Source organism: Mytilus edulis, chromosome 1, assembly GCF_963676685.1.
Source record: "Mytilus edulis chromosome 1, xbMytEdul2.2, whole genome shotgun sequence".
Classification (NCBI taxonomy): Eukaryota; Metazoa; Mollusca; class Bivalvia; order Mytilida; family Mytilidae; genus Mytilus; species Mytilus edulis.
Genome location: NC_092344.1, coordinates 78,317,253 through 78,342,821, shown reverse-complemented (window position 1 = coordinate 78,342,821; position 25,569 = coordinate 78,317,253). Strand labels below are relative to the sequence as shown.

The 25,569-nt window shown below is 30.9% G+C and overlaps 1 protein-coding gene across 1 annotated transcript in view; it reads left to right on the top strand.

Moving 5' to 3' along the window:
* LOC139491033 (serine--tRNA ligase, cytoplasmic-like) overlaps positions 1 to 3,707 on the top strand; it is a 37,333-nt gene extending 33,626 nt beyond the window's left edge. Inside the window, exons 10-11 of the mRNA XM_071278300.1 lie at positions 2,272 to 2,401; positions 2,761 to 3,707. Coding sequence (XP_071134401.1) covers positions 2,272 to 2,401; positions 2,761 to 2,909 — 279 coding nt within the window. The 3' untranslated portion in view covers positions 2,910 to 3,707. The remainder of the gene's footprint in view (positions 1 to 2,271; positions 2,402 to 2,760) is intronic.
* Positions 3,708 to 25,569: the final 21,862 nt, after the last annotated feature.

The window sequence follows — 25,569 nt, the reverse complement described above, 5'->3', positions numbered from 1 at the left end:
CGTACACTTGAATTTTGAAAATAAAACAAATCATCGACATAGAATAAGAAAAACTGGTCAAAAGCACATCAGCCTTGTGCTTCTGTTTTCAATGGATTGTAATTTTGAATAAAAAAGGACTAAATTTACTCAAATAGATCATTTAATATATTTGCTCGAATCTTTTGCAAAAGTCTGAATCTACTGTGAATTCTACGTACTTTTCTTATCTTTAAAGCAATTCACTATCTGCTCAGATTCGATATATGGTTTGTATTTTTGTCGAGTCTGTGATTTCTGTCCCAAAAGCAAGACAAAGCGGCGTCAATATTTAGGTTCCGAATGTGGATAAAGTCTTTTGAATGACTCTCCGTGAAATTTTACGAAAGTTGGACTGAAACTGTTTATGATCAAAAGAGTATTCAGAGCAATATGTATAATAAAGCACAATTATGTCTTTAATTTTCCCGCATTTTAAGGACAAAATGTATTTCTTTCTACAATTAATAAGTGGTCGCAGTTTGAGCCTACATTTTGTTATTTCTCAATTACGTTAACTACTTGACGAACCTTCATCGAATTTTATGAAAATGCCGAAGAAGCTTTTTCTATGACTAATGTCTAAAGCTAAAATTTTGAAAGCATTTGTTTTCGTTCATTTTCTGTTCTTTTCTGATAGACAGTTCTTTACGCAATTAATTGTTTTACATGTTCAATTCATAAACCTTCATAGATTGTCGTGAAATAAACCAGATCAAGAAAAAAATATCAAGAGAAAATTTTAGATTTTTTTTTAAAATCCTTTTAAAAGGAATGATAAATTGATTCACTTTATGTGGGAAGAAATCCTAGGTGTTCCAGAATTTTTTGATATTTTTTTTTCGTGTTCATTAAAAGGTGCTTTTGTCGATTGTATGCTCACTTACGGCACCCTTTTAAACTTATTTAAAGCAATATTGGTTTGGACGTTTTCTCTAAAATCAGTGCCCATTAGGCTACCTTCCAGTTTAACACGATGAATAAGTTAACATATTACAAAATTTAACCAAAACAAATAAACCATTCAGATTCAAAAGTATGTTGCTTTTAATGATTTTTTACTGACGGGAATCATTACGGTATCTCATTCTCGATAGTTGCGGGGGCTTCGTCCCTTTCGAACACACTACCAGCAGGTTCTTTAACATTGAGCGGTTGACACCATCATATCCCTCGCCAAGGTTCGGGCGTACACGTAAAAATGACCAAGCTACGCCACTGTGTATTCTGTTTTATCTGTGTCCCACGCCTTAATGCTGAGCATGAGATGAAATTAATACTGTATATTTATTCAAGTTATATCATTGAACTTATTAATACATTTTCTACTTATTTCTGAGAGAATTTATGACATGTTGTATTTTTTCATTTAATGAGGGCTTCTACTTCTGCTTAAGGAACAATATGCACTGTTTATGTGATAAGTTATACCACCTGTATTTTAAAATTTTCTTAACAAAAATACAGTTTCAACCACAAACCTTAAATTATAACTTTAATATCCTGAATACCTGACAACAGTTACAAATTCTCACATAAAACATGGAAATAACGATAGATTGGGGGTTACCAATGATCGATCAAAAGTTTAAAGCACATTATAGGCATCATTTACTTCAACAATCAAGACGGGATTCATACATGATTTATATGTTTATGTTTTAATTATGTTTTCACTTCGACTGAAGGGAAATGAATCTGTTTAGTAGTAGGTCTTCTTCCTGCCCTGTTTTTGACATTGAACTTTCACCAAGTAAAATTAAAACATTTATTTTTATTCGGTTCTTGTTTTGAGACAAATTTTTCTGGATCAAGGTTTTTTTTTTTTTTTTTTAAATTTTATTTATAATGTCTGGCATGAAGATATTATCATCAAATTCTGTGTTTTCTATCACCACGACCTTCATTTGATCTTGACATTTACTCCAAGGTCAATAATCAATGTAATTGTTTTTTTGGGATTGTTTTATTACTAGAAATAATTAATACTCCTGTTGGTGAGTATGGTACTGTAATAATTTTCAATATTTTAAGTGATAGTTTGTGCAATTTAGGATAGTGGATTAATTCTAAGGCAAAACAAAGCTTGTATTTACCAAGAATGATTGTAAGAATAAAACTAAAAAAAAACAGGGAAATGTTATTGGTAAGAGAACAACCATTTAACTCAAAAGGGAGGGGATTATATATACAAGTTGAATGCCACAGTGTGTGCCACAAGAGACTGAATTTTATTTCTTGGACCTTTTTCAGGCTGAGTATGTACACATGTTGAATGCCACAATGTGTGCCACCACTAGAGTTATATGTGCAATTTTAGAAAATAACCAAACTGAAGATGGAGTGATAGTTCCTGAAGTCCTTAGAGATTTTATGCCTGATGGTAATATTTATATCTCTTTTTGTTAGACAATAATAGATATAATCTTATCTGTACCTTCAAAACAAAATAGGGACATAATATAGTAAATGCACTAGTTATTAAAAGTGGTAAAATGTACGACATAACTAAACTGCATATAGATTCTTTATATGAAAAATTGATTTTACTCCTTGAGTTTTATGAAATTTAATGAAATCATTGAAATGGTAGTAGCTCACTGAGATGTGTAATGGTTTCCTTTGGAAGAGTTTGTCAGATGTAAGGCAATTGAAACCTTTGAAAAAAAGCAAATTTCCCTTCAACTATCATTTTACCTAATATTTTTGCAATTTTCTACTTGCATATTGTATATATTTCAGGATTTAAAGAAAAGATTCCATTTGTTAGACCAGCTCCAATTGATCAAGAGGAGACAAAAAAACAGAAAAAAACAAAAGAAGGGGGGAAGAAAAAGGAGAAAAAGAAAGAAGTGACAGATGGAGTGCAAGAAATGTCACTGGACAATTAGACAATAATATTTAATATTGAATTAAATCTGTGCTCAGTCACTGTGATAGTTCTTAGCTTCAGTAAACATGATTTGGTGATGGAAATCATAGACCAGATTAGATACTCTCACAGTTTTTAAAAGTTGTTATTTTACATTCCAGTGGTCTCCCCTTAAATTAGTCTTCAAAACCAGTAGGCATCTCAGGATTTTATTTAGATATTGCATACAGCTAAGGATTTGTTAATAGTTTATAAAGGGAGAGAGTTACTCTAAATTCAGTGACTATTTAATGCTTTATTTATCATTGCCATTGCTGAACCTTGAACAAAACTGTGAGATTGATTATTGCTACATCAGGAAAAAAAAGACAAATCGTGCTATCAAATTGCTATGAAAATATAAAGTTTATGATTGTACAAAGTCATAATTTTTCCAACATACCCAATTATAAAAATATTGTAACAACTTGCAGTAACATTTTTTTTGTTTTTAATGCACTTTATTGATATTTTTTTTTTAATTTCTCGGTGGAATAAGTGGTCTTAGAAATTCACCAACAGTGACTACTATCCTGTAAACAAAAAGATTAGGAGTTTCAAATCTGTTTGGGGCAGGTGAACTTGATTTCTTTCATAATTGATATGATTACCAGTTTATCAGTGATTATCTCTATCTACTCATTTTTTCCCACCATGATACAATCAATAGTACTGACAGTGGCTTTCAACGCAAACAACCAATTGATCAATCTATATTTGGAAGAGACAATTTAAGGTAGAATGCATGATCAGCTTTTAATAAACTGCCTTTAGATTGTTTAAGAATTGTTATTTCTTTAAAACCTCATTATGAATTTTAAAAAGTGGTATAAGGTTGGTAAATAGATTTTTATTCTAATAGTCCATAATATATGTGGGTTTGTTTTGTCAGATGAGATGATTCACGGTTATGGTGTGCGCTGAAATATATGTTAAAAGTAAGTGATCTTGAAACAATGATATATCATTTTTATTTCATACCCATGTCTCAAAGTATTTCCCCCCTCAGACACTAAAATAAGCCATGACAAAATCCTACGAATATTTAAATGTTAGTCTCCAAGGGAATTTTCAACTCAGTAATCAATGCTTTGGAAATGATAAGATTTTAAAATATCCTACTTTTCTAAAATACCCCATTAATAAATTTTAAAATATTTAGAAACTGAGAGAATTATAGAAGTTACTATATTAAATGACAAAGATTACCATCTTTTTTTCTTCATTTTTGCCTATTTCTAGAAAATATAGTAGATAGAGAGAAACTTTTAATTTCAAAAATGATCAGCAAGACAAGATCTATAGATAAGTCTAACATGGCGTAATTTGTCCGTCAAATCCCATATATAGGTATGGTACTTTGAGGACAGTTTTTTACCTTTTTTTTTTTTGCCTTATGATACAGAGATAGAAACATAAATAAGCAAACATAATCGGCAAACCTGATCTATAATTAAGACAATATAAAATATAAATAGTTAGAAACTTAAATAAGCAAAAAAATCCTCAAGAAAAAAATCTATAATTGAGACAATATGAAGGAAAATAACAATAACAGTTGTTTTGTTTCAACATTATTAATACTTGTCACAGTAATTACACAAATATTGGAGACATGTTCTCCACATTATTAACTTAGGTTTTCCAGGAGTGAAACTGAATTAGTTTTGTCATTGAATGCTATAGACAGTGTCTTTACTCTAACAGTATTCTTTGAACATTATCCAAACGTTCCTTAGTTAATATTTTACTAATATTGAAGATATGTACATCATATTTTGGACATTATTGAGAATTTTCTGTTTTTTTTCAAGAGGATTCCAAGTTTTGTCATGTGTTTTCCTACAGTTTTACATCAGCATTATTCAAAACTTTCACATTGAATGAAGAAGTTTATATAAAAACAAGGAGATTTGGTATAGTATTGCAAATGAGACAATTCTCAGCCAAAGACTAAATGACATAAAAACAACTAAAAACTATGGATCACTGTACAGTCTTTAATAATGATCAGCAAAACCCATACAGCAAAGTCAGCTATATGACAACATACCCTGCATATGTTTGTAGGATTCTAGGTGTTGTGTAGGCAAGGTGACTTGCCAGAATAGAAAGTTGAAGAATGCGAGACATGGGGAGCTTTTCATTTGTAATGTCCATTGTATTTGATCTCATTTTCATGGTTAAGTGCGACTGCTTGAACAAATATATTTTTCAATGTAAAATTCTCACTTAGCTTTATTTGATATATAGGATTCTTCCTAGGTCTCATTGACCAGTGCCTCTGAAAGGTGTACCAGTTACCACAACCTCAATTCATGGATCAGTGCTTCATAAAGGTGTTCCTGGTCTGACCTTAAAACCATGTTAAGTGTATGTGGTTTGTCTGTTTTTATACGACCGCAAAAATTTTAATTTTTTGGTCGTATATTGCTATCACGTTGGCGTCGTCGTCGTCTGAATACTTTTAGTTTTCGCACTCTAACTTTAGTAAAAGTGAATAGAAATCAATGAAATTTTAACACAAGGTTTATGACCACAAAAGGAAGGTTGGGATTGATTTTGGGAGTTTTGGTCCCAACATTTTAGGAATAAGGGGCCAAAAAGGGCCCAAATAAGCATTTTCTTGGTTCGCACTATAACTTTAGTTTAAGTGAATAGAAATCTATGAAATTTTGACACAAGGTTTATGACTACAAAAGGACGGTTGGGATTGATTTTGGGAGTTTTGGTTCCAACAGTTTAGGAATTAAGGGCCAAAAAAGGGCCCAAATAAGCATTATTCTTGGTTTTCGCACAAACACTTTAGTATAAGTAAATAGAAATCATTGAAATTTAAACACAAGGTTTATGACCACAAAAGGAAGGTTGGGATTGATTTTTGGAGTTTTGGTCCTAACAGTTTATGAATTAGGGGCCAAAAAGGGGCCCAAATAAGCATTATTCTTGGTTTTTGCACCATAACTTTAGTATAAGTAAATAGAAATCTATGAAATTTAAACACAAGGTTTATGACCATAAAAGGAAGGTTGGGTTTGATTTTGGGAGTTTTGGTTCCAACAGTTTAGGAATAAGGGGCCCAAAGGGTCCAAAATTGAACTTTGTGTGATTTCATCAAAAATTGAATAATTGGGGTTCTTTGATATGCCGAATCTAACTATGTATGTAGATTCTTAATTTTTGGTCCCATTTTCAAATTGGTCTACATTAAGGTCCAAAGGGTCCAAAATTAAACTTAGTTTGATTTTAACAAAAATTGAATCCTTGGGGTTCTTTGATATGCTGAATTGAAAAATGTACTTAGATTTTTAATTATTGGCCTAGTTTTCAAGTTGGTCCAAATGGGGGTCCAAAATTAAACTTTGTTTGATTTCATCAAAAATTGAATTAATGGGTTCTTTGATATGCCAAATCTAACTGTGTATGTAGATTCTTAATTTTTGGTCCAGTTTTCAAATTGGTCTACATTAAGGTCCAAAGGGTCCAAAATTAAACTAAGTTTGATTGTAACAAAAACTAAATTCTTGGGCTTATTTGATATGCTTTATCTAAACATGTACTTTGATTTTTGATTATGGGCCCAGTTTTCAAGTTGGTCCAAATCAGGATTCCATATCAAGTATTGTGCAATAGCAAGAAATTTTCAATTGCACAGTATTGCACAATAGCAAGAAATATCTAGTTGCACAATATTGTGCAATAGCAATTAATTTTCAATTGGAGTTATCTTTCTTTGTATAGAATAGTAGTTGATAATATATGTTGGAAATTTGCCAGATATGACTATGATGACATTTTCTATTTTTATTTCTATTTTTATTTGCCAATAACTTTATGTAAATAACTTCATTGGAAATTTGCCAATATAAAATGTTGCTGATGAAGCTTTTTTTTCTTATCTTATCTAAAATGTTTTTAGATAAGGTAAGTTGGACATTTGCCAGACATGACTATGATGTCATTTTCTATTTTTATTTGCCAATAACTTTATGTAAATAGCTTCATTGGAAATTTGCCAATATAGAATGTTGCTGATGAAGTTTTTTTTTTATTGTTTTATACAATAAACAATGTATATTCACTTTTACTACCAACCAATCTTTACCATTCAGTGATAACAAGCACTTTACTTTACATTTTAATATTTTATGATGTATTTAAAAGAGTAGTTATTGTTACAAACTCCATTAGAAATTTGAATTGATATCAGTTTTGTAAAAGGGAAACGGGAATGTGAAAAAAAAATGCGGGGGGGGGGGGGGGGGGGGGTTGGTGGTTAAATTTTTCTCATTTTTTTCTCATTTCAGATTTCATAAATAAAAAGAAAATTTCTTCAAACATTTTTTTGAGAGGATTAATATTTAACAGCATAGTGAATTGCTTAAAGGCAAAAAAATTTTTTTAAGTTCATTAGACCACATTCATTCTGTGTCAGAAATCTATGCTGTGTCAACTATTTAATTTTAGATTTAAATAAGTTTGAAGAAGAAATCTTTAATTGATTTGTAAAATCTTGACATTTGTTTTGTGTAAAAAAAACCATGTAATGTCAAAAATTTGATCACAATCCAAATTCAGAGCTGTATCACGCTTGAATGTTTTGTCCATACTTGCCCCAACTGTTCAGGGTTCGACCTCTGCGGTCGTATAAAGCTGCGCCCTGCGGAGCACCTGGTTAGGGTTCTGTAAACAAGAGGACTCCTATATTTGGTGAATTGAATGATTGTAAAAAAATGAAAACAACATGTTAAATAATTTCATGTGTCTGAAGTGCTTTTCTGGATTAACCTTCATTAGAATGACTCAAAGCTGAAGATGTAAGGTTTACATGTCTGGCGTGGTTCATCTGAATTTGACCTCATTTAAATGGTTAAGTTCATGTAACCATTGAAGTAAAACCTTCATATTATAGACTGTCAACATACATTTAGTCATTAGTAAAATCAGCAGGCGATACACGTCAGCGTATGCACACTAGTTTAATGCTAATGTAGTTGTCAGTTTATTTTCTACTGATAAGTTTGAACGATCCTTTTATGTCTATTATGTCTTTTGTCTCTCTTTCAACTCATAATTGAAACCCATATCTCGTTCTTTGTCAGTTTACAAATGGATATAACCAAAAAAAAGGCTAAACAGTAATAGTAATAATTAACAAAGATAAACAAAAGAACACTATACATGTAGCACTTAATAAATATGATTAACAAAGTCAGAACGTAGAATATATACTTCAAGACCATCATGAATTAGTTTTTAAATTGATACAGAATAATTATCAACAAGGTCTTGGTTCTTTCCGATGATTTTTTTTAACATTTTTACCTATCATGTTAGTTTGTTTTGTTCACACATCGTTGTCAATATAATGGAATTTTATGCTATTGTCATACAAGTGAGAGGTGCAGATGACTATAAAACTTGGTTTGATCCACAATTTCCTACAAACGAAAATGCTGCTTAAAATAGAAGCGAAATATATCAAATGGACATTTAAACTCATAAGTAGAAAATAAACTGACTGCGTCATGGCTAAAAAGAAAAGAAAATGACCAACAAACAATAGTACACAAAACATAAAATAGAAAACTTAAAACTAAGCAACATTAATCTAATCTAAAACTCGGAGAGATAATTAATAGCTATCCCACGATGACGCGGTGTGTCAGTGTAAGATCAGCCCGGAGGCCAGAGGGTGATCTGACACTGACACACCAAGTCCGAATGGGATAACTATTTTACATCCCAGCTATTTCAGATAAGACGAAAAACCCTTTACAATTCATAAAATCTTGTTTAGAACGCCACAAACCATTATAATATACTCTATACATTACTATATGATTTATACCCTTTTTCACCCCCCAAGATGAGTAGATATCAAACAATGTCAACTCGCCCCACTGGCCAATCGACCCAACCTATATCGCCACTCTTGTTTACCGACTCGCCCCACTTTTGAAAAAGTGTAAAATCAAACTGAACAATCACTGACAACTCACTTATTAACGAAAAGGGTTTAAAACCCACTGAATAAAGGTCTGCCAACTCGCCCCACTTATAAAAATATCTTGCTTCTTTTTAGTTTTTATAGTGGATTTGACATTCCCGCCAAAATGTTACAGAACAAAGGAAAGCATGAACAAAGAAACTCAAACTGGGGTGATCTGGTAGGGGTGATCCGACTCATATCAGCCCTGTTAGAACAAAGGAGCTGGGATGTAACTTAACTTATTGATAAAATGTAAGTATTCAATACATTCAATAATGAAAGATAATTATCCAAAGAATCTGATAAAATAAAAATTTTGTTCATTAAAACATTTAATTTCTCATCCGACTAGCTTTACTTTTGTCGTTTATGTTTCTATCAGCTCCTTAACATTTGCCACAGAAATTTGACTTTCAAATATATTGACCTCGAGCATCACTGAAGGGGTTTTTGTTGTCGAAATGTGCATCTTGTATCATAAAATAAGTACCGTTTATGTTATTTTGTCTGAAAGTTGAATGCTTCATATGATAATGGTTTTTTTTTGTGTGAACTTTGTTCGACTTTGCTGTAGATAAAAGCAACAGTAGTATACCGCTGTTCAATAGTGTCATAAATGGATTAAGCAAAAACAGATTTGAGTCTTAAACCAAAACCAACGGAAAAATATCATGTATAAGAGGAACAACATAAACACTGAACTGCTACTAAAACAAATGCCAACATACATAGAAACGGAACTGCCGTATATCTGACCTATTACAGGGCAGATGTCTTTATATTGACGTATAATCTTCATTCAGGATTCTACTTCGTCAAAAGTATCTCCCCATTACGCCAGTTCATTTTCACAATCGTAGAAATAGAAGCCATTGTAGGGATGACGCGCTGCCAATTTTGCTCTCGGAAACCGATAAATTTATCCACATTGCACCATTACGATCCTTATATGTCAGTTGTATTTTAAAAGACAAATGTATCAACTAGCTAATTGGCATCAGTTAATGATCTTGTCTGCATTGATTCAACTTAAAACTATTGTCTGATCGGTTGTCAGGTGGAATTTTCGAAAATTCATAAACATTTAAAAAAAATTCTAATTAAATATTTCGTGGAAGGGCAGACTAGATTTTTTTAGTGGTTGAAGACTATAAACCCTAGCTTTCACACACAAAAAATTATAATTTTTCGAAGATATGCATTTTCATCATCCAACTTGAAAGACTGTCGTCAAGTACTTTCAGTAAAAAATTGCTATTCGAACACACCTACTCTGTTTTTGTGATTCATTAGATAGGTATTTCACTTGACCCATATATTTCATCTTTTAGTACTGTGATGTTTTTATGTTATAAAGTCAACCTGTAGCTTTGATATATAAAAATGATAGAATCTGAAGCGAGACGATGTATGAAATATTCTTGCTTTATACGATATTAAGACAAAATATTCAACTCAAACACGCCCTAACATAAAAAGGTGCACTCGATTTTCTCTTTTCGATACAATTGTTACCCATTTTTTGGAATTTTTTCTTCGAGTCACATAATGGAAGGTAGACACGAAAATTACTGAACTAAAAGATTGATATGTTTTCCGTCCTTGGTAAATTAAAAAAAAAAATCGGAGGTTATGCATTTTCTACATCCAACTTGAAAGATACGCATGTCTTCGACTTGATATCTAATTATTCTGCTTAACTATGTACTGAATAATTTGAAAACTTATGCAAATGGTGTTTTTAAAATTAAACACTTCGTAATTGAGAAGAACATTGTAATTTTGTTTGTTTCTATTAACTTTTAAAATTTTTGTCACTATAGTAAACATTACAGTAAACATTTATCGCCTTCTCTAACAAAGAGCTTCGATTCTTTTGTTCTATTTCAACCGGGTTTCCGACTGCATTATCTATCAAGAATCTAGAAAAGTAACTAGGTATGGCAAAACAGCCGTACATTATCTTGTTGGAAAAACTCCTTAAAGACACCTGTATTATAATTGTGTACGCAGAGCGTTCAAGATTAATCCATCCATTTCGCCAAAAGAACAAGAAAACTCTTCTTGATCTATATTATTTCCACCTTTCCAATTTCACCTTGAGCACTGAAGAGAAATTGATAGGCGAAATGCGCATCTCATGTAGAAAATTGGTATCGTTCATGTTATAACTAATACTGGGTTGATGCCTCTGCTCGTGGACTAGTAGTCATCGAGGGAATCACCAGCCCAGTAACCAGTACCTCGTTACTGACATGAAAATATGGATTTTGAGTTATTAAAACTTGTTGGAAATTATTTGAAATTAAGGAATGTATCATCGTCATTCAAAGCTCTAATTTCTTCCCCAGCTTTGGCTATAGTATTTTGTCCTTTTACGTATATAGCTCTTCATCTTTTTATCAATCTTTGAATTTTCAAATATTTTGGTCTGGAGCATCATTTGAAGAGACAATGATTGTCGAAATGCGCATCTGGTGCAGATCTTGAAACAGTATTTCTATCTACTAGTAAATCATTACTTTTCAAAACCTCTATTAATGAACAGCCTAGATAACGACTATGAAGGGTTTTGAATATATATATGTGTAGACGTTTGTAACTGCCTATATTATACGCATTATTCAATCATTGTGTTGACTCTTAAAATTAGAATACGTTCAGTGCTTCGAAAAAGTAACATGTTTACATTTTAGTTGCGCAGTAACAATTAGATTCTCTTAATAATATATAAAACAATTTGCTCTTCTTTTATATATGTTTGCTATCAATTGACATCAATTAAAAAGTAAAATTTAAAGTTTTATTCTTATATTTCAGAGGAAAGGTAAACATATCTAAGTAGAAACACAATGTCAATATATACTGATGTTATACATTTCCTTATTTTTTTCTAATTTCCAAAGCCAATGTAGGGTAACATGAAGGTAACCGATAAAATTCCTTGATGATACTAGCATTTCATTTAAAAATAGCATAATATAGGGTATTTTGTTTTACTCACCCGTAAACGAGTATACATATGGTAATACTACAAAGGGGTGTTAAATAAATAACAGAACCATCGCAGATAATTAACGTCGGTTTGTTTGATGTAGTCATGCTAATAAATAGAGAAAACATGGTATCTTTTAATAATTAAATAAATCTAAAAATATAAATCATTGTATAACAAAAGGAAAAAAAAAACATGTAAATACATCTTAATTATCTATACGATCAAAGATATCTAGTTTGATAACATATAATTACTGATACGATAATCAATACTTTGTTTCATCTGAATTTTTCACAATAAAATGAACTGTCTGAGATTTCCACTTGAAAATAACGTTATATCATTGGCATAGTGGTCGCTGCACGGTATGAGCATTGCGATGTTTACATTTTGCTTCGATTAATACATAAATGCTGGCAGTTTCTGTTTATTAAATACTAAAACTATATAACTTGTCCATCCATAGGCAAACATGGCTTAAATGATAATTTTGATTTAATTTTCTTTCTTTTTATAAATTGTACTTTTTTCTTGCCACTGGTGAGACGAAAAGATTTTTTTAAATTATTAATTCATGAGCCTGATATATAGTTTTTTTTACTGTTTTCTTAATATTATGATGGTTTTGTTTGGTTCTACTGTCTGTTGGTATTAAAATTTCAGATGATATGACAATTGACCACTTTCGAGTTCATCCGTCACCGGAAAAAACTCGTCAATTATACACGCCTTTATGACGTCATTTACCAGATAGAGGGGGTCGCCTGTATCCCTGCACTATTTACGTTCATCAAGCGTCTTAGTGATCGTCATTGTGCTTGACAAACTAGAAATAATGGTTGTTCTGTAGGTACTTAATGACAATTCCCTAATGACAGCAATGCTGATTGTCAATTTTGAGAATTCAATTTGCCGAATAATTCGTACAATATAGAATTGTAGTTTTCCAACCACTCGCTCAACATTGGAATGGAAGTGACGACGCCCCTAAACGCACAAATGACGTTCACTAAAACCATTTGACGGAAATGCATCGAAATCGAAAGTTGACTATTAGGCCTCGAATTACTTTATAAAATATAATAAGACGCAGTTTAAGGCGGCGTTCAGTTAATGTAGGTAGTTTTTGAATTATTTGTCATATGTGTAACGCTACTGTTGTTATTGTTGGTATGATAGCATTAGCTGTTATAAGGGGAAAACTCGGATATTACATCATTAGCAGGAAAAAAGTGTACAGTTGTTGTTGGAACTTATTACACAAATACATTTTTTTATGTTTTATCTATAATATAAAGGCAAAGAAATTCCTTTTTGGAGAACAAACATGTCAACATGTTATAAAAAAATTCAAAGTTCATGTAAGGATATTAATTTAAAACTAAGGGATTTCATCTAAAATTATGTACACTAAATATTTTTCATTTTGACAACATATTCGGTTCACGTTTACTGAGATATTGGACAAACGCATATGAGACAGCAACAAAAACTCATTTTGTTTTATTTTTTAATTTTATTCTATTATTTCTGATATATATTTTATCTACTATATACAATGTTCAACCAAATATAATGTATAAAAGTTATAAAAATAGTAGGTTGTGATTTTAGTTGAATAATCTTTGTATAAGAATATTTATCAAAGGTACCAGGATTATAATTTAATACGCCAGACGCGTGTTTCGTCTACATAAGACTCATCAGTGACGCTCATATCAAAACATTTATAAAGCCAGACAAGTACAAAGGTTGAAGAGCATTTAAATCTGTTTAACAAAATGTAAATTACAAAAGAATCTTGAATCAAATATGAAAAAAGGATATTTTTAATCAATATATTTATTGTCATTAAAAATATCAAGGTTGGTACAAAAAAAACTACACGTCAACATTATATAGCAAATAAATAACAATTCTATAATAAATAAACACATTAGTACAATTATAAGACTTCGATCTGACCTCAGTTCTGATGACCATTTTATAAAAGATTTTATAAAATATTTTCAACATGTTCCTTTTACTTTTTGTTCTTAGGTAAGAGACATAAGATAAGCAAAAGGTAAATAATTTTTTAATAGGTCATCTCTTATATTTTTGTTTATTTTAAATGCAAGGAGGAAGTGTATTTTTTATTAGGAACTTTCCGTTTTGAGTATTTTTGTAATTTTACTATTCATTGCCCAGCAAAAAACACAGTTTACATATTCTATCTTTTCTTAGAATTTTGTATTAGCTCCAAGATATACAGAAACATTTATCATGTAGACATAGGTATTGGAAACGTTTGTACTTCCCTGAAAGAGATAGATAAATAGCAATCAAACAAATGTGTAAAATTAGATTTCATATGTAGAATGTTTAATTCCAAAATAACAACGATTCATATATCCTTGACAATATTCAGCAAACAAATTCAAATTGTTTACAATTTTCAAACACACTTAACATTACGGAACAATTCTATAACACTACATCATTATTAAGATTTTCTGTGGAATAAGTATTCTTTTCTGTATTCAGAAATGTTCCGTACATCAAAGTCCTCTTCTGGATTTGTGCATCTTTGAATTTCTTTCTGCAGAAGCAGAGATATATAGATATATTCAATCTACATTCCTTAAATCTGAATACATAAATTATAGAATCAAGGAACATTACGGCTGTGGTGAATATGGACTGTATAGTCAGAGCCCTTGTTGAGGTCTGCTTGATAAAGGGTTTCAGGAGGAATAAAATGATGTATAATACATGTAGAACTAAATGTGGTGCGACTATGAGAAGAATTTTTATAATGGGTCGCAATTCGCCATGTTTCATCCCACTACTGTATATTTTCTCCATTGAGAGGATTTTCACATATATACTCGTGTACGAAAAAGCCATCAGAGATATGCAAATTACTCGTAAAAATATAAGAAACCAGGGGTAAATTTCTTTTTGAGACATCCGTAGTTCGCACCCTTTTTCTGTGTATGTAAACTCCATGAACATAGTTGTAAATGAAATCAATGCTCCTGTACTCCATAATACCCAACAGACAAGAGTTAATGCATGCTTTGTGACATGCTGAATATACTTCATTGGAAAAAATACACTGATATATCTGTCAATAGCGATCGCAGAAACCAAAAAGGCAGACACATTAAAAATACATGTGGTAAATAAGATATCCATTCTGCAATTCATTTCCTCGTCTGTGGAACTTAATCTGAACAATGCTCTGATACATCCCCAGACACCGGCTATAATGTCGATAATGCACAAGTTTGTCACCAAAATTTTAATAGAATTTTGTACGATTCTACATTTTGATATCAGAAATATTGCAAAAGCATGCTGAAGAACGATTACAAGGCTTCCTAAAATTTCCGAAATCACTCCTAAAAGTACCTGTTTTTCCTCCATTTTATTTGTAGCATTCATTCTATCCTCTAGGAATACCAGTGAATCTACAAAAAATTGTAACAGGTAATTGTGATGGTTAATCACATTTAGTTGACGTACTCAATTCTTATAAATCGATCAGAGATTAACACATATTCCTTTATTTAACAATTTAACAATGCGTGAACCTTTTTGTTCGCTTATTACATGTATATGGTATTGAATTCATTATCTGATCATAATATCCATAATCCACGGATTCTTATCACGATTTTCCTGATCAAAAATAAACATAGTATTTGATCTCATCTTCAAAATTCTTTAACTGAAGTGTGCCCTTCCGCAGTTACGATACATCATTAAAAGAATATACATCTTAAAAAAAGAGAAAATATGTCAAGGAAACACAAAAGCAACCGACGACGTAAATAAAAAAAAAACGAATAACAAAAATATCGTTTTCCACAACCAATTCAAAAAGAGAAAATATGTCAATGAAACAACAAGCAACCGAGAACGTAAATAAATAAATAAAAAAAAACAACGAATAACAAAAATACCGTTTTCCACTGCCAATTAAAAAGGAGAAGTCCATAAAAACTTAAGCCAAACGTTATCAACCAACAAAACAAGTGAAAAAACAACTGCCACACTCCAAACTCGGCACAGCGATTTTCCGAAGATCCACGTAAATATAGTGTTTATCAAATTGTCTTTACAATATACCCAGCTGTTATTCATCACACCAAAAGCAGGGAATAATTGAGTAAAAGTAATCTGCTATCAACACCAAATACAAGACAATATCACAAAACATTTGATAGAACTTAAGAAACCACAAAGAAAAAACAAAAGTACAAACAACAGAGTCTGAACAGTAGATGACAAATAACGACACAATGGTTGAATAAACACAAAATAAAAACATTGATACAATAGATTTAAAGAATTACCGAATCGAACAACAACATAACAGATTATAAAAAAAGTACAAACAACAGTACAATTAATAGACGAAAAACACAAATGAAAACAACGGCAAAACTGTTTAAAAAAGCACAATAACAAACAACGACCATATAGATAAAAAAAAAAAGCACAATAACAAACAACGACCATATAGATAAAAAAAAGCACAAGTACAAACAACGACACAATAAATAAAAAACACGAAATACAAATAACGGTACAATGAATGAAAAGTACAAAAAAAAAACCACAATAATAAGCAATAATATAGCACACGATCAAAGTACGCAAACTGCTCATACGCTATCCCGCTCGTGTATACTCTGATATCAATTGCTGTACATATTTAATTCAATATCAATCTCATAAAAGAATGAAAAGATAATATTTTATAATGAATTTACTTGTAATGGTTAAAAAAATACATTAAATAACACCATTTCAAACTTATTCCCAATTCCATTTTTCCAAATTCACTCGTGACGTCACTTTTTGTGGTGTTGATACTTTCGTGTGACGCACATTCACCACCATTGTGATGTATTTATGTTCTGTGGTTTACATGTTGCAGAGTACTAAAATATTATTTATTTATGTATTTCTCTGGCGTGAATGATTTCGCATTTATTTGTACTGTAATCCTGTCAAGTAATGTAATTTTAGCGGCATTTTTAACATTATCATAAAGCCGGAGGTTTGGCTAGTCATATACCAGGGTTAACTCCACCGTTGTTTCTTGCAATGTCCTATTCCAAGTCAGAAATATGACAGTTGTTATCGCAAAGTCCGTTTCTATGTATTTTGGCGTTTATTTTTGTAGCAGCTCAGTGCTCTTGTTGTTCTGCATTTCTTTCCTATGTGGTCGATGTATTTCCCTCGGTTTTGGTTTGTGACCCGGATTTGTTTCAGTTAAACTATTTATGACTATTGAAGAGGGTAAACTCCTATTGCTTTATTTTGTTTAGTATTTTAGTCCAATACATAAAAACAAGATGTGCGCACTTCCAATGCATAGAAATAAAAGCCAAGAATTGAGTCTTGCTTCAAACTAAAAAAAAATGACCAAGTTGATGCTTATGAAAAAAAAATCAAAACATGACGCAGAGATTGGACAAGGTTCTTTCAAATATCGTGCAAATACAACACTTTTTATAACATCCTTGCGAGTTGAATCAGTTTTCCTCATCAAATTTCTATATAAATGATAACATTTAGAAAGTGTTTAGGCGAAGTCTTGATATCTTAATCATTGTTGTAAAAATTTGACTATTTAGATATTACGGGGCGCCGAATGGGACTCTTGTGGTTTTGTACAAAATTCAATTCTGTCATAACAAAATCATTTTTGTCTTACAAAACTATGTGCTACAGACTTGTTTTGTGAGAACTTCAATTTTGTGATGACAAAATTCATTTGTGTAGACAAAATTCATTTTTGTCATGACAAAATTCATTTTTGTAGACAAAATTCATATTTGTCATGACAAAAGTCAATTTTGTCTAAAAGGTACTTTTGTTACCTGATATGGAAATTAAATCACAAAAGTCAATTGTGTGAGGTAAGATTCAATTTTGTGAGACAAAATTGACTTTTGTGAGACAAAATTAACTTTTGTGAGACAAAATTGACTTTTGTGAGACAAAATTGACTTTTGTGAGACAAAATTCAATTTTGTCAATTTTGTTGAGACAAAAGTCAATTTTGTTAATTTTGTTGAGACAAAAGTCAATTCTGTCAATTTTGTTGAGACAAAAATCAATTTTGTTGAGACAAAAGTCAATTTTGTTAATTTTGTTGAGACAAAAGTCAATTTTGTTAATTTTGTTGAGACAAAAGTCAATTTTGTTAATTTTGTTGAGACAAAAGTCAATTTTGTCAATTTTGTTGAGACAAAAGTCAATTTTGTGACGACAAAATTCATTTTTGTGACGACAAAATTCAATTTTGTAACAACAAAATTGACTTTTATGTGACAAAATTGACTTTCGTGAGACAAAAATCAATTTTGTTCAGACAAAACTCAATTTTGTCAATTTTGTTGAGACAAAAGTCAATTTTGTCAATTTTGTTGAGACAAAAGTCAATTTTGTCTCACAAAAGTCAATTTTGTCAATCTTGTTGAGACAAAAGTCAATTTTGTCAATTTTGTTGAGACAAAAGTCAATTTGGTCAATTTTGTTGAGACAAAAGTCAATTTTGTCAATTTTGTTGAGACAAAATTCATTTTTGTCAATTTTGTGTAACAAAAGTCGATTTTGTATGCAAATTAGTTCACAGAAACCAAACTAAACTAATTTGAATACAAAATTGACTTTTGTCGCCCAATTTTCAAATTAGGTTACAAAATTCAAGTCTGTGTAACAAAAATGAATTTTGTCATGACAAAAGTGACTTTTGTCCGCTGATAGATAATTTTGTATGACAAAATTTTAAATTTGTAGTATGATACAAATTTTGTTAAACTGAACTTATTTTTGTTGAACAAAAGTCACTTTTGTCCGTACAAAATTGAATTTTGAGTACAAAACCACAAGAGTCCCATTCGGCGCCCCGTAGATATGTCAATCAATAAAATCATAGAAGAAAGAAAAGCAGTGTTAAGGGAGATATATTTTACAGAAACAAAATGTTTTGTGAGACTGGTTGAGTCTCAAAAGCACGATAACTGATTCCAATATGTTCCAAACATTTTGTAGACATGTTGCGCAAGAAAAGGTAGCACTGAATAAAACAAATCAAGACAAAACTAGTCTGTGAACAGAAAATGGAACGAAACCATGGGCGTTTTCCTTTTTTGGTTTGTTACTGCTGTCTGTTAAATTCCATGAAAGTTTCGAAAGATATTTTAAAATATTGAAAAATAATAATCAAGTGAATATATACACGTATATGTATGTAGAGAAATGAACTTCATGTTTAGTAAATTTACGATTCGTTAAAAAATCTTCTATAGAATTTACTGTTATACAAAAGTCTATTTTACGCCTCTTTCCAAATTTGTTGGCAGTATATATTCGAATAATTGCAGAATTGATATGTTCATACATTATGTTTTGTTTAAATGTGTTTGAGTGTTGACTGTGATGCTGGCACATAGAGAATAACAATAAGCTATCTAACTGCAAAACATAATGTAGTAATAACATTAACAATACCAATTGTTCTGCACCAGATGCGCAATTTGACAATAAAAACCCAAAGCTCAAATTTTACAGCTAAATGTCCTATTCTAAAATTTACGACAAAAGTGAAGATTTGTCATTCCCTTGTGTTAATTTTCCTTTTTTTAAACGGCGATGTTCCTTTGGCTCCATCATACGGTGTATATATATCCCAACTCGTTCGTTATTTCAAATGTAAATCAGAAGAAACTGAACTATAAACTTTTTGTTCAGAATTAAAGAAAATATTTTTCACATTTTTTGGGAATGTAATGTATCACAAAACTTCTGGCTATCCGTTAAAGATTGGATTAAAAATTGTGGCATTCTCCTGCCTTTCAGTGCAAAAGAAGTCATTTTAGGTGTGTCTGAGGATTTTGTTAACAGTAAAACAGTTAATAATATTTTGTTATTACTCAAATATTATATATACAAATGTAGATGTAAGAACATATCTCTCACAAAATATGGTGGGGCAGAATATTTAAAATATTTCTATCAAGTATTACTTTATTTTTTATAATGTGTATCGAATACTGTAATATGTAATTTTACATATTTCATCATCAAAAATGAAATAGTTACAAAAAAAACTTTTTCGTTATGCCTGTGTATGTAGTATTGTCATAGATTTTAAGGAATGTAATCAATGCATCAATGTTAAATTATAAAATCAGGGATTTCGTAACCCTAAATTACTAAAATTTTTACTTAATTCTTTCATAGGTACACAAATTTGATTAAACATTCGGCTGTACTTGTAAAAAACTTTTTAAAAGCGGTATTTCACATCCTACATTTTACGGTAATAGTGTACTAAATAAAGGCAACAGTAGTATACCGCTGTTCAAAACTCATAAATCTATGGACAAAAAACAAAATCGGGGTAACAAACTAAAACTGAGGGAAACGCATTAAATATTAGAGGAGAACAACGACACAACATTAACTAAAAGCGGTGAAATCACTATGTGATCCGTGTAAATTCATCAAACATATATACAAACTTATAAGTAAAGGTTTTCTTAACAATTTTGTAATTAGATCTTTGATAATATTTCACTTTGGCAAAATATCGATATTGTCATCAGCAAATTAAAACCAGTTTAGTTGGTGTGGTTTTTTTTCAAACGGGATGAATAGATACACACTCACGTTCATTTGTTTTTTTGTATATAACTTGACTTCAAACTATCATACTGCCTGTCGATACTTTTATTTTTTGGCATTGCATGAATCATGTCTTCTTTCACTGTCCATGACGATAAAATATTAAATCCCTGGGATGTGTTTTAGCTGATTTTAGTCTCTGATGCATGATTAATTTATTATTAATTCTTTTTAGCTTTTAACTAGCTTTCAGTAGCGGCGAGTACTCCCAAATCGTACGTTCGTGTTATTATGAACTGTTGATACAATCTGGTTTCTCTATTTTTAATACAAAGTGTTTGGAATGACTATACATTTTTACTCCTGTTCTCGTACTATGATCAACAAAATTCTTTATTTTGTAAGAAATAATTCCGTTCTTTATACTGTACCACATTATTTTCATTCATCTTATACATTATTTTATTTGAAGGTATTTTGTTCAAGGTTATGGTTGACTTTCTGAAAATGTTTATTATCTCGCCCCTTATTTCATTGATTTTGTATTTACATTGTGTCAGAGACCAAATTTATTCGTTCAGTGTATGTTTACTTGTTTGTGTTAATATGTTTTCTGATTGAGTATTGATATTCTATAGTGTGTCTTTCTGTGTTGTGATTTTACACTATTGTTTCAGGTAAGGGTAAAGACTGGTATTTTAGCTCGTTTTTATATAGACCGTTGGTTTTCCCGTTTGAATGGTTGTTTTGGGGTCTTTTATAGCTTGCTGCTAAGTGTGAGTCAAGGCTCCGTGTTGAAGACTGTATTTTGACCCATAAAGGTTTACTTTTACAAATTGTGACTTGGATGGAGAGTTGTCTAATTAGCACTTATACCACATCATCTTATATCTATCAACCAAAAAAGGACAAAAAGTATAGCCACAGCCTGGAAAAAAAATCAGAGCTTTTAATGAGGGAGATATATTCCTTAATTTTAACGAATTGCAAAAATTTTGTGAGAGCAAATTTTCATAACACGAAATCCGTATTTCATGCTTGTACTGTAGCACTAGCTACTGGGTTGGTATTATCGTTGGGACCACATAAAATTGGAGTAAAAGTTCAGCATATTCATTGATTTATATTCTATAAATTGTATAAATTTATATATATTGAACGAATTTCAAGATTAATGTTTTGGTTTGTTTTTAGATGTTTTCCCATCTCTCTCATTGAGTTCACCAGATTCAAAGAGTTCGTAACTGGTGCATCCAAAATCTCTCTCTCTCTTTTGTCATCCTTGTGTGTCCAAAATTTATTTTCTCAATGATTTGAAATCTGACGTTTTCAAAAGCATGCCCTTCTCTTAATATATGTCTTGTTATTTGACAGTGTCTTTCCTTTGTATAAAATGATCGATGGTTATTCACTAGGATGTTGAATTGTGTTTCTGTCTCACCAACATATTGCAGCTTGCAAGTTCGGTCCTCAACTCTCTTCAATTTTGTACTTGTTTGGCTTTTTATCTGTTTTTATCTGAGCGTCACTGGTGAGTGTTATGTTGACGAAACGTGCGTCTGGCGTATTAATTATAATCCTGGTACCTTTGATAACTATTTACACCACTGGGTCGATGCCACTGCTGGTGGACGTTTTGTCCCCGAGGGTATTACCAGCCCAGTAGTCAGCACTTCGGTGTTGACATGGATATCAATTGTATTGTCATTTTTATAAATTTCCTGTTTACAAAACTTTGAATTTTTCGAAAAACTTTTGCGTTTTGCAATTTGATGTTATAAATTTATAGTATTTATATTTAAATAGATACTCATTAACATGCACAAAGGTTTAACACACATAAAATAGAATGTTATAAGTGCCGATATTTAAATGTCACAATATATGACGATTTAAACGGACATTATCACATCTTCTTTTTTATAATATGCTACCATTTTCACACTCGATTATCAGAGTTGATGAGGTTATTTTTAAAAACATCGGTATTACCGGGTTAAAATTGGCTAACAAATATTTTTGAATAGTTTTTCTTTCAATATTCTTCGGTTTCAGTTGATGAAATCATCAAAGATATAATCTGAAGTTTTTACCACGGAAGGAAAACATATCAATCTATTAGTTCAGTAATTTTCGTGTCTGCCCTATAATTATGTGACTCAAGAAAAAATTCCAAAAAGTGGGTAACAATTGTATCGAAAAGAAAAAATCGAATGCACCTTTTTATTTTATGTTAGGACGTGTTTGAGTTGAATATTCTGTCTTGAAATCGTACAAAGCAAGAACATCTCGCTTCAGATTCTATCATTTTATATATCAAAGCTACAGGTTGACTTTATAACTTAGAAAAATCACAATACTAAAAGATGAAATATGTGGGTCAAGTGAAATACCTATCTAATGAATCACAAAAACAGAGTAGGTGTGTTCGAATAGTTATTTTTTTTTAACCCAAAGTACTTGACGACAGTCTTTCAAGTTGGATGATGACAATGCATATCTTAAAAAAAAATTCAAATTGTTTGTGTGTGATATCTATGGTTCATAGTCTTCAACCTCTATAAAGTTCTAGACTGTCCTTCAACGGAATATTTAATAACATTTTTTTTTAAATGTTTATAAATTTTTGAAAATTCCACCTGACAACGGATTAGACAATAGTTTTTGTTAAGTTGAATCAATACAGACAAGAATATTAACTGATGCTCATTAAAAAGTATATACATTTGTCTTTTAAAATACAACTGACATATTAGGATCGTAATGATGCTATGTGGATAAATTTATCGGTTTTCAAGAGCAAAATTGGCAGCGCGTCATTCCTACAATGGCTTCTATTTCTACGATTGTGAAAATGAACTGGCGTAATGGGGAGATAATTTTGACGAGCATAATCCTGACTGCTTAAAGACGAATATTTGAAAGTCAAGAATCGAAGCAGTTGAACGGCAATATGAATAAAATGACCTTAAAAAAGGTCAAATCTATAGTAGGTGAGCTTTGCGTGAGGGAGTTGAAACCCTAGCTACTTATAATTTCAAAATTTATAAACGAATGATTTAAGAAATGTTTGTGCCAAAGTACTAACGATTGAGCTGTGCCTTTCTGGACCTAAACTTCATGAAGAACGATCACACTCAAATATAAATAAAGGCCAAGGTAATATCTTAACTAATGTAAAGTAAACTTAACGTATTTTAACACACATGTTATGAATTATAAACCTCATTTCAATCGTAGTTAAAGCGTGCACATCTAACATCGATGGAAGTTTTTAACAACATTGACTGGCTATAAAGCCCTTGCACGGTCGGTACATATCTAATATTTTATATCCAGTACATGTTTAAATTAAAATTATATCAACGTGCTGTATTTGTGATCTCAGGTGATTTAGTAAAATACTTTCGTGAAACCAGAACGTTATTGGCTGCTTTGTTAATAGGTGCATACACACAATAATGTTTTTCGACAGCATTTTAAAGGTATAAAGTATGGATATTGTATAAGTATAACACCTTTGTATAAATGTCATACGTCCAACGCGCTTTTCTGGATTTGGTTTCATCAAGAATGCTCAAAGTTGAATATTTGAAAGCCAAGGATGTTTGCGAACCAATTCAGTTGACGAGCGAAAAAACAGACAAGGATAATAATCAGATCTAACTACGGTCAGTTTTCCCTGACAGAGCTGAAACATAGTTTAAAGACGGGCAATTCAATAAAGTTTACTATTAATCATGTTAAAACCGAGGTACTGAGTGTTGAGCTGATGATACCAAAGTTTAATTCGAATTAGCTATTTCAATTATAAATATTATTCATGCATTTTTCTCAAAAACTAAGATGTCTATGAAGTGTTTTTTTTATTCACGTTTGTGTTGTCGTCGTTTCAGCTGATGTCTTTAAGAAATTGCTTTTAGTCAGTTTTTAACGGTGAATGCAATTTCGTTCCTTTCTTTAGTCAAATACTAGTATATATAAATCTTGTGGTATGCAGACAACTTGTTGTGTTCGACTGTATTGTTTTTTCTCATCTTTCTTTCAACAAACCCTCTTTCGTCACTTTATAACTTTAGTTTAAAATTAAAGTTAAAATGCACCATATGATATGTAATAACGGGAAAGTATTCAAGGCTGATAAATTTAAGAAGAATTGATTACTGTAATTTTTTTAATCATCGCCTGCATTAACTATTGCGATATTCGAAGAATGGACAAACGTGCAAAAATTATAATTGCGATATATGTAAATCATATATCAAATTGCGAGTTCTTATCATTGCGATGTTTGTCAGGTTGCACTATATATTGCATTTTTGCACTATTAAAAACTTTATTAAATAATAATTATAAAAAGTATCAGTAATCATTCATTTATTGAGTACAAAGTAGGAATTGTATAATGTTTTAACAGTACACGAGCAAATTTTAACAGTTTGTTACCCAATCCTGCTAAAGTGAAATACTCAAGTCATATTTTGCATCGGGAGTGGATAAAGTTAAAAGTATCTTGAGTATAATTCATCAATAGAGGTTAAACGTCCTGTTTAATGGGAATTTAGTACTATTGTTCGTATCCTTTTGTTCATATTTAAACAAAAGAAAATTATTAAGTGAGAAACACTTGTTCATCGTTCACACGGAAGAAAATCAAATCGTAAAAATCCTGACGCTTTTCTCTAAATTATTTTTTTAAACATATATCGACTTTATATCTATGCAAAAAAGGATGATTTTACTCTTGCGTCAATTCATATCAGAAAGATTTAATTTTAATAAAACTGATTCATTCATGAGATTTATTTTATCTTTATATAAAAGTAATAAAAACAACCGTCATGTAAAGCGATCTGTTTCGAAATCGAAATTTGGTAGAGAGGGGAATATTTTGTTTGGTTTGTTATATAATAAGATTATCCATTTGATCATTATATTTCAATATTGTTTTATTGGTACTTACATCGATTTTGTTATTAATAAATTAACATACGATTAAAAATATATTCCTATCCAGTA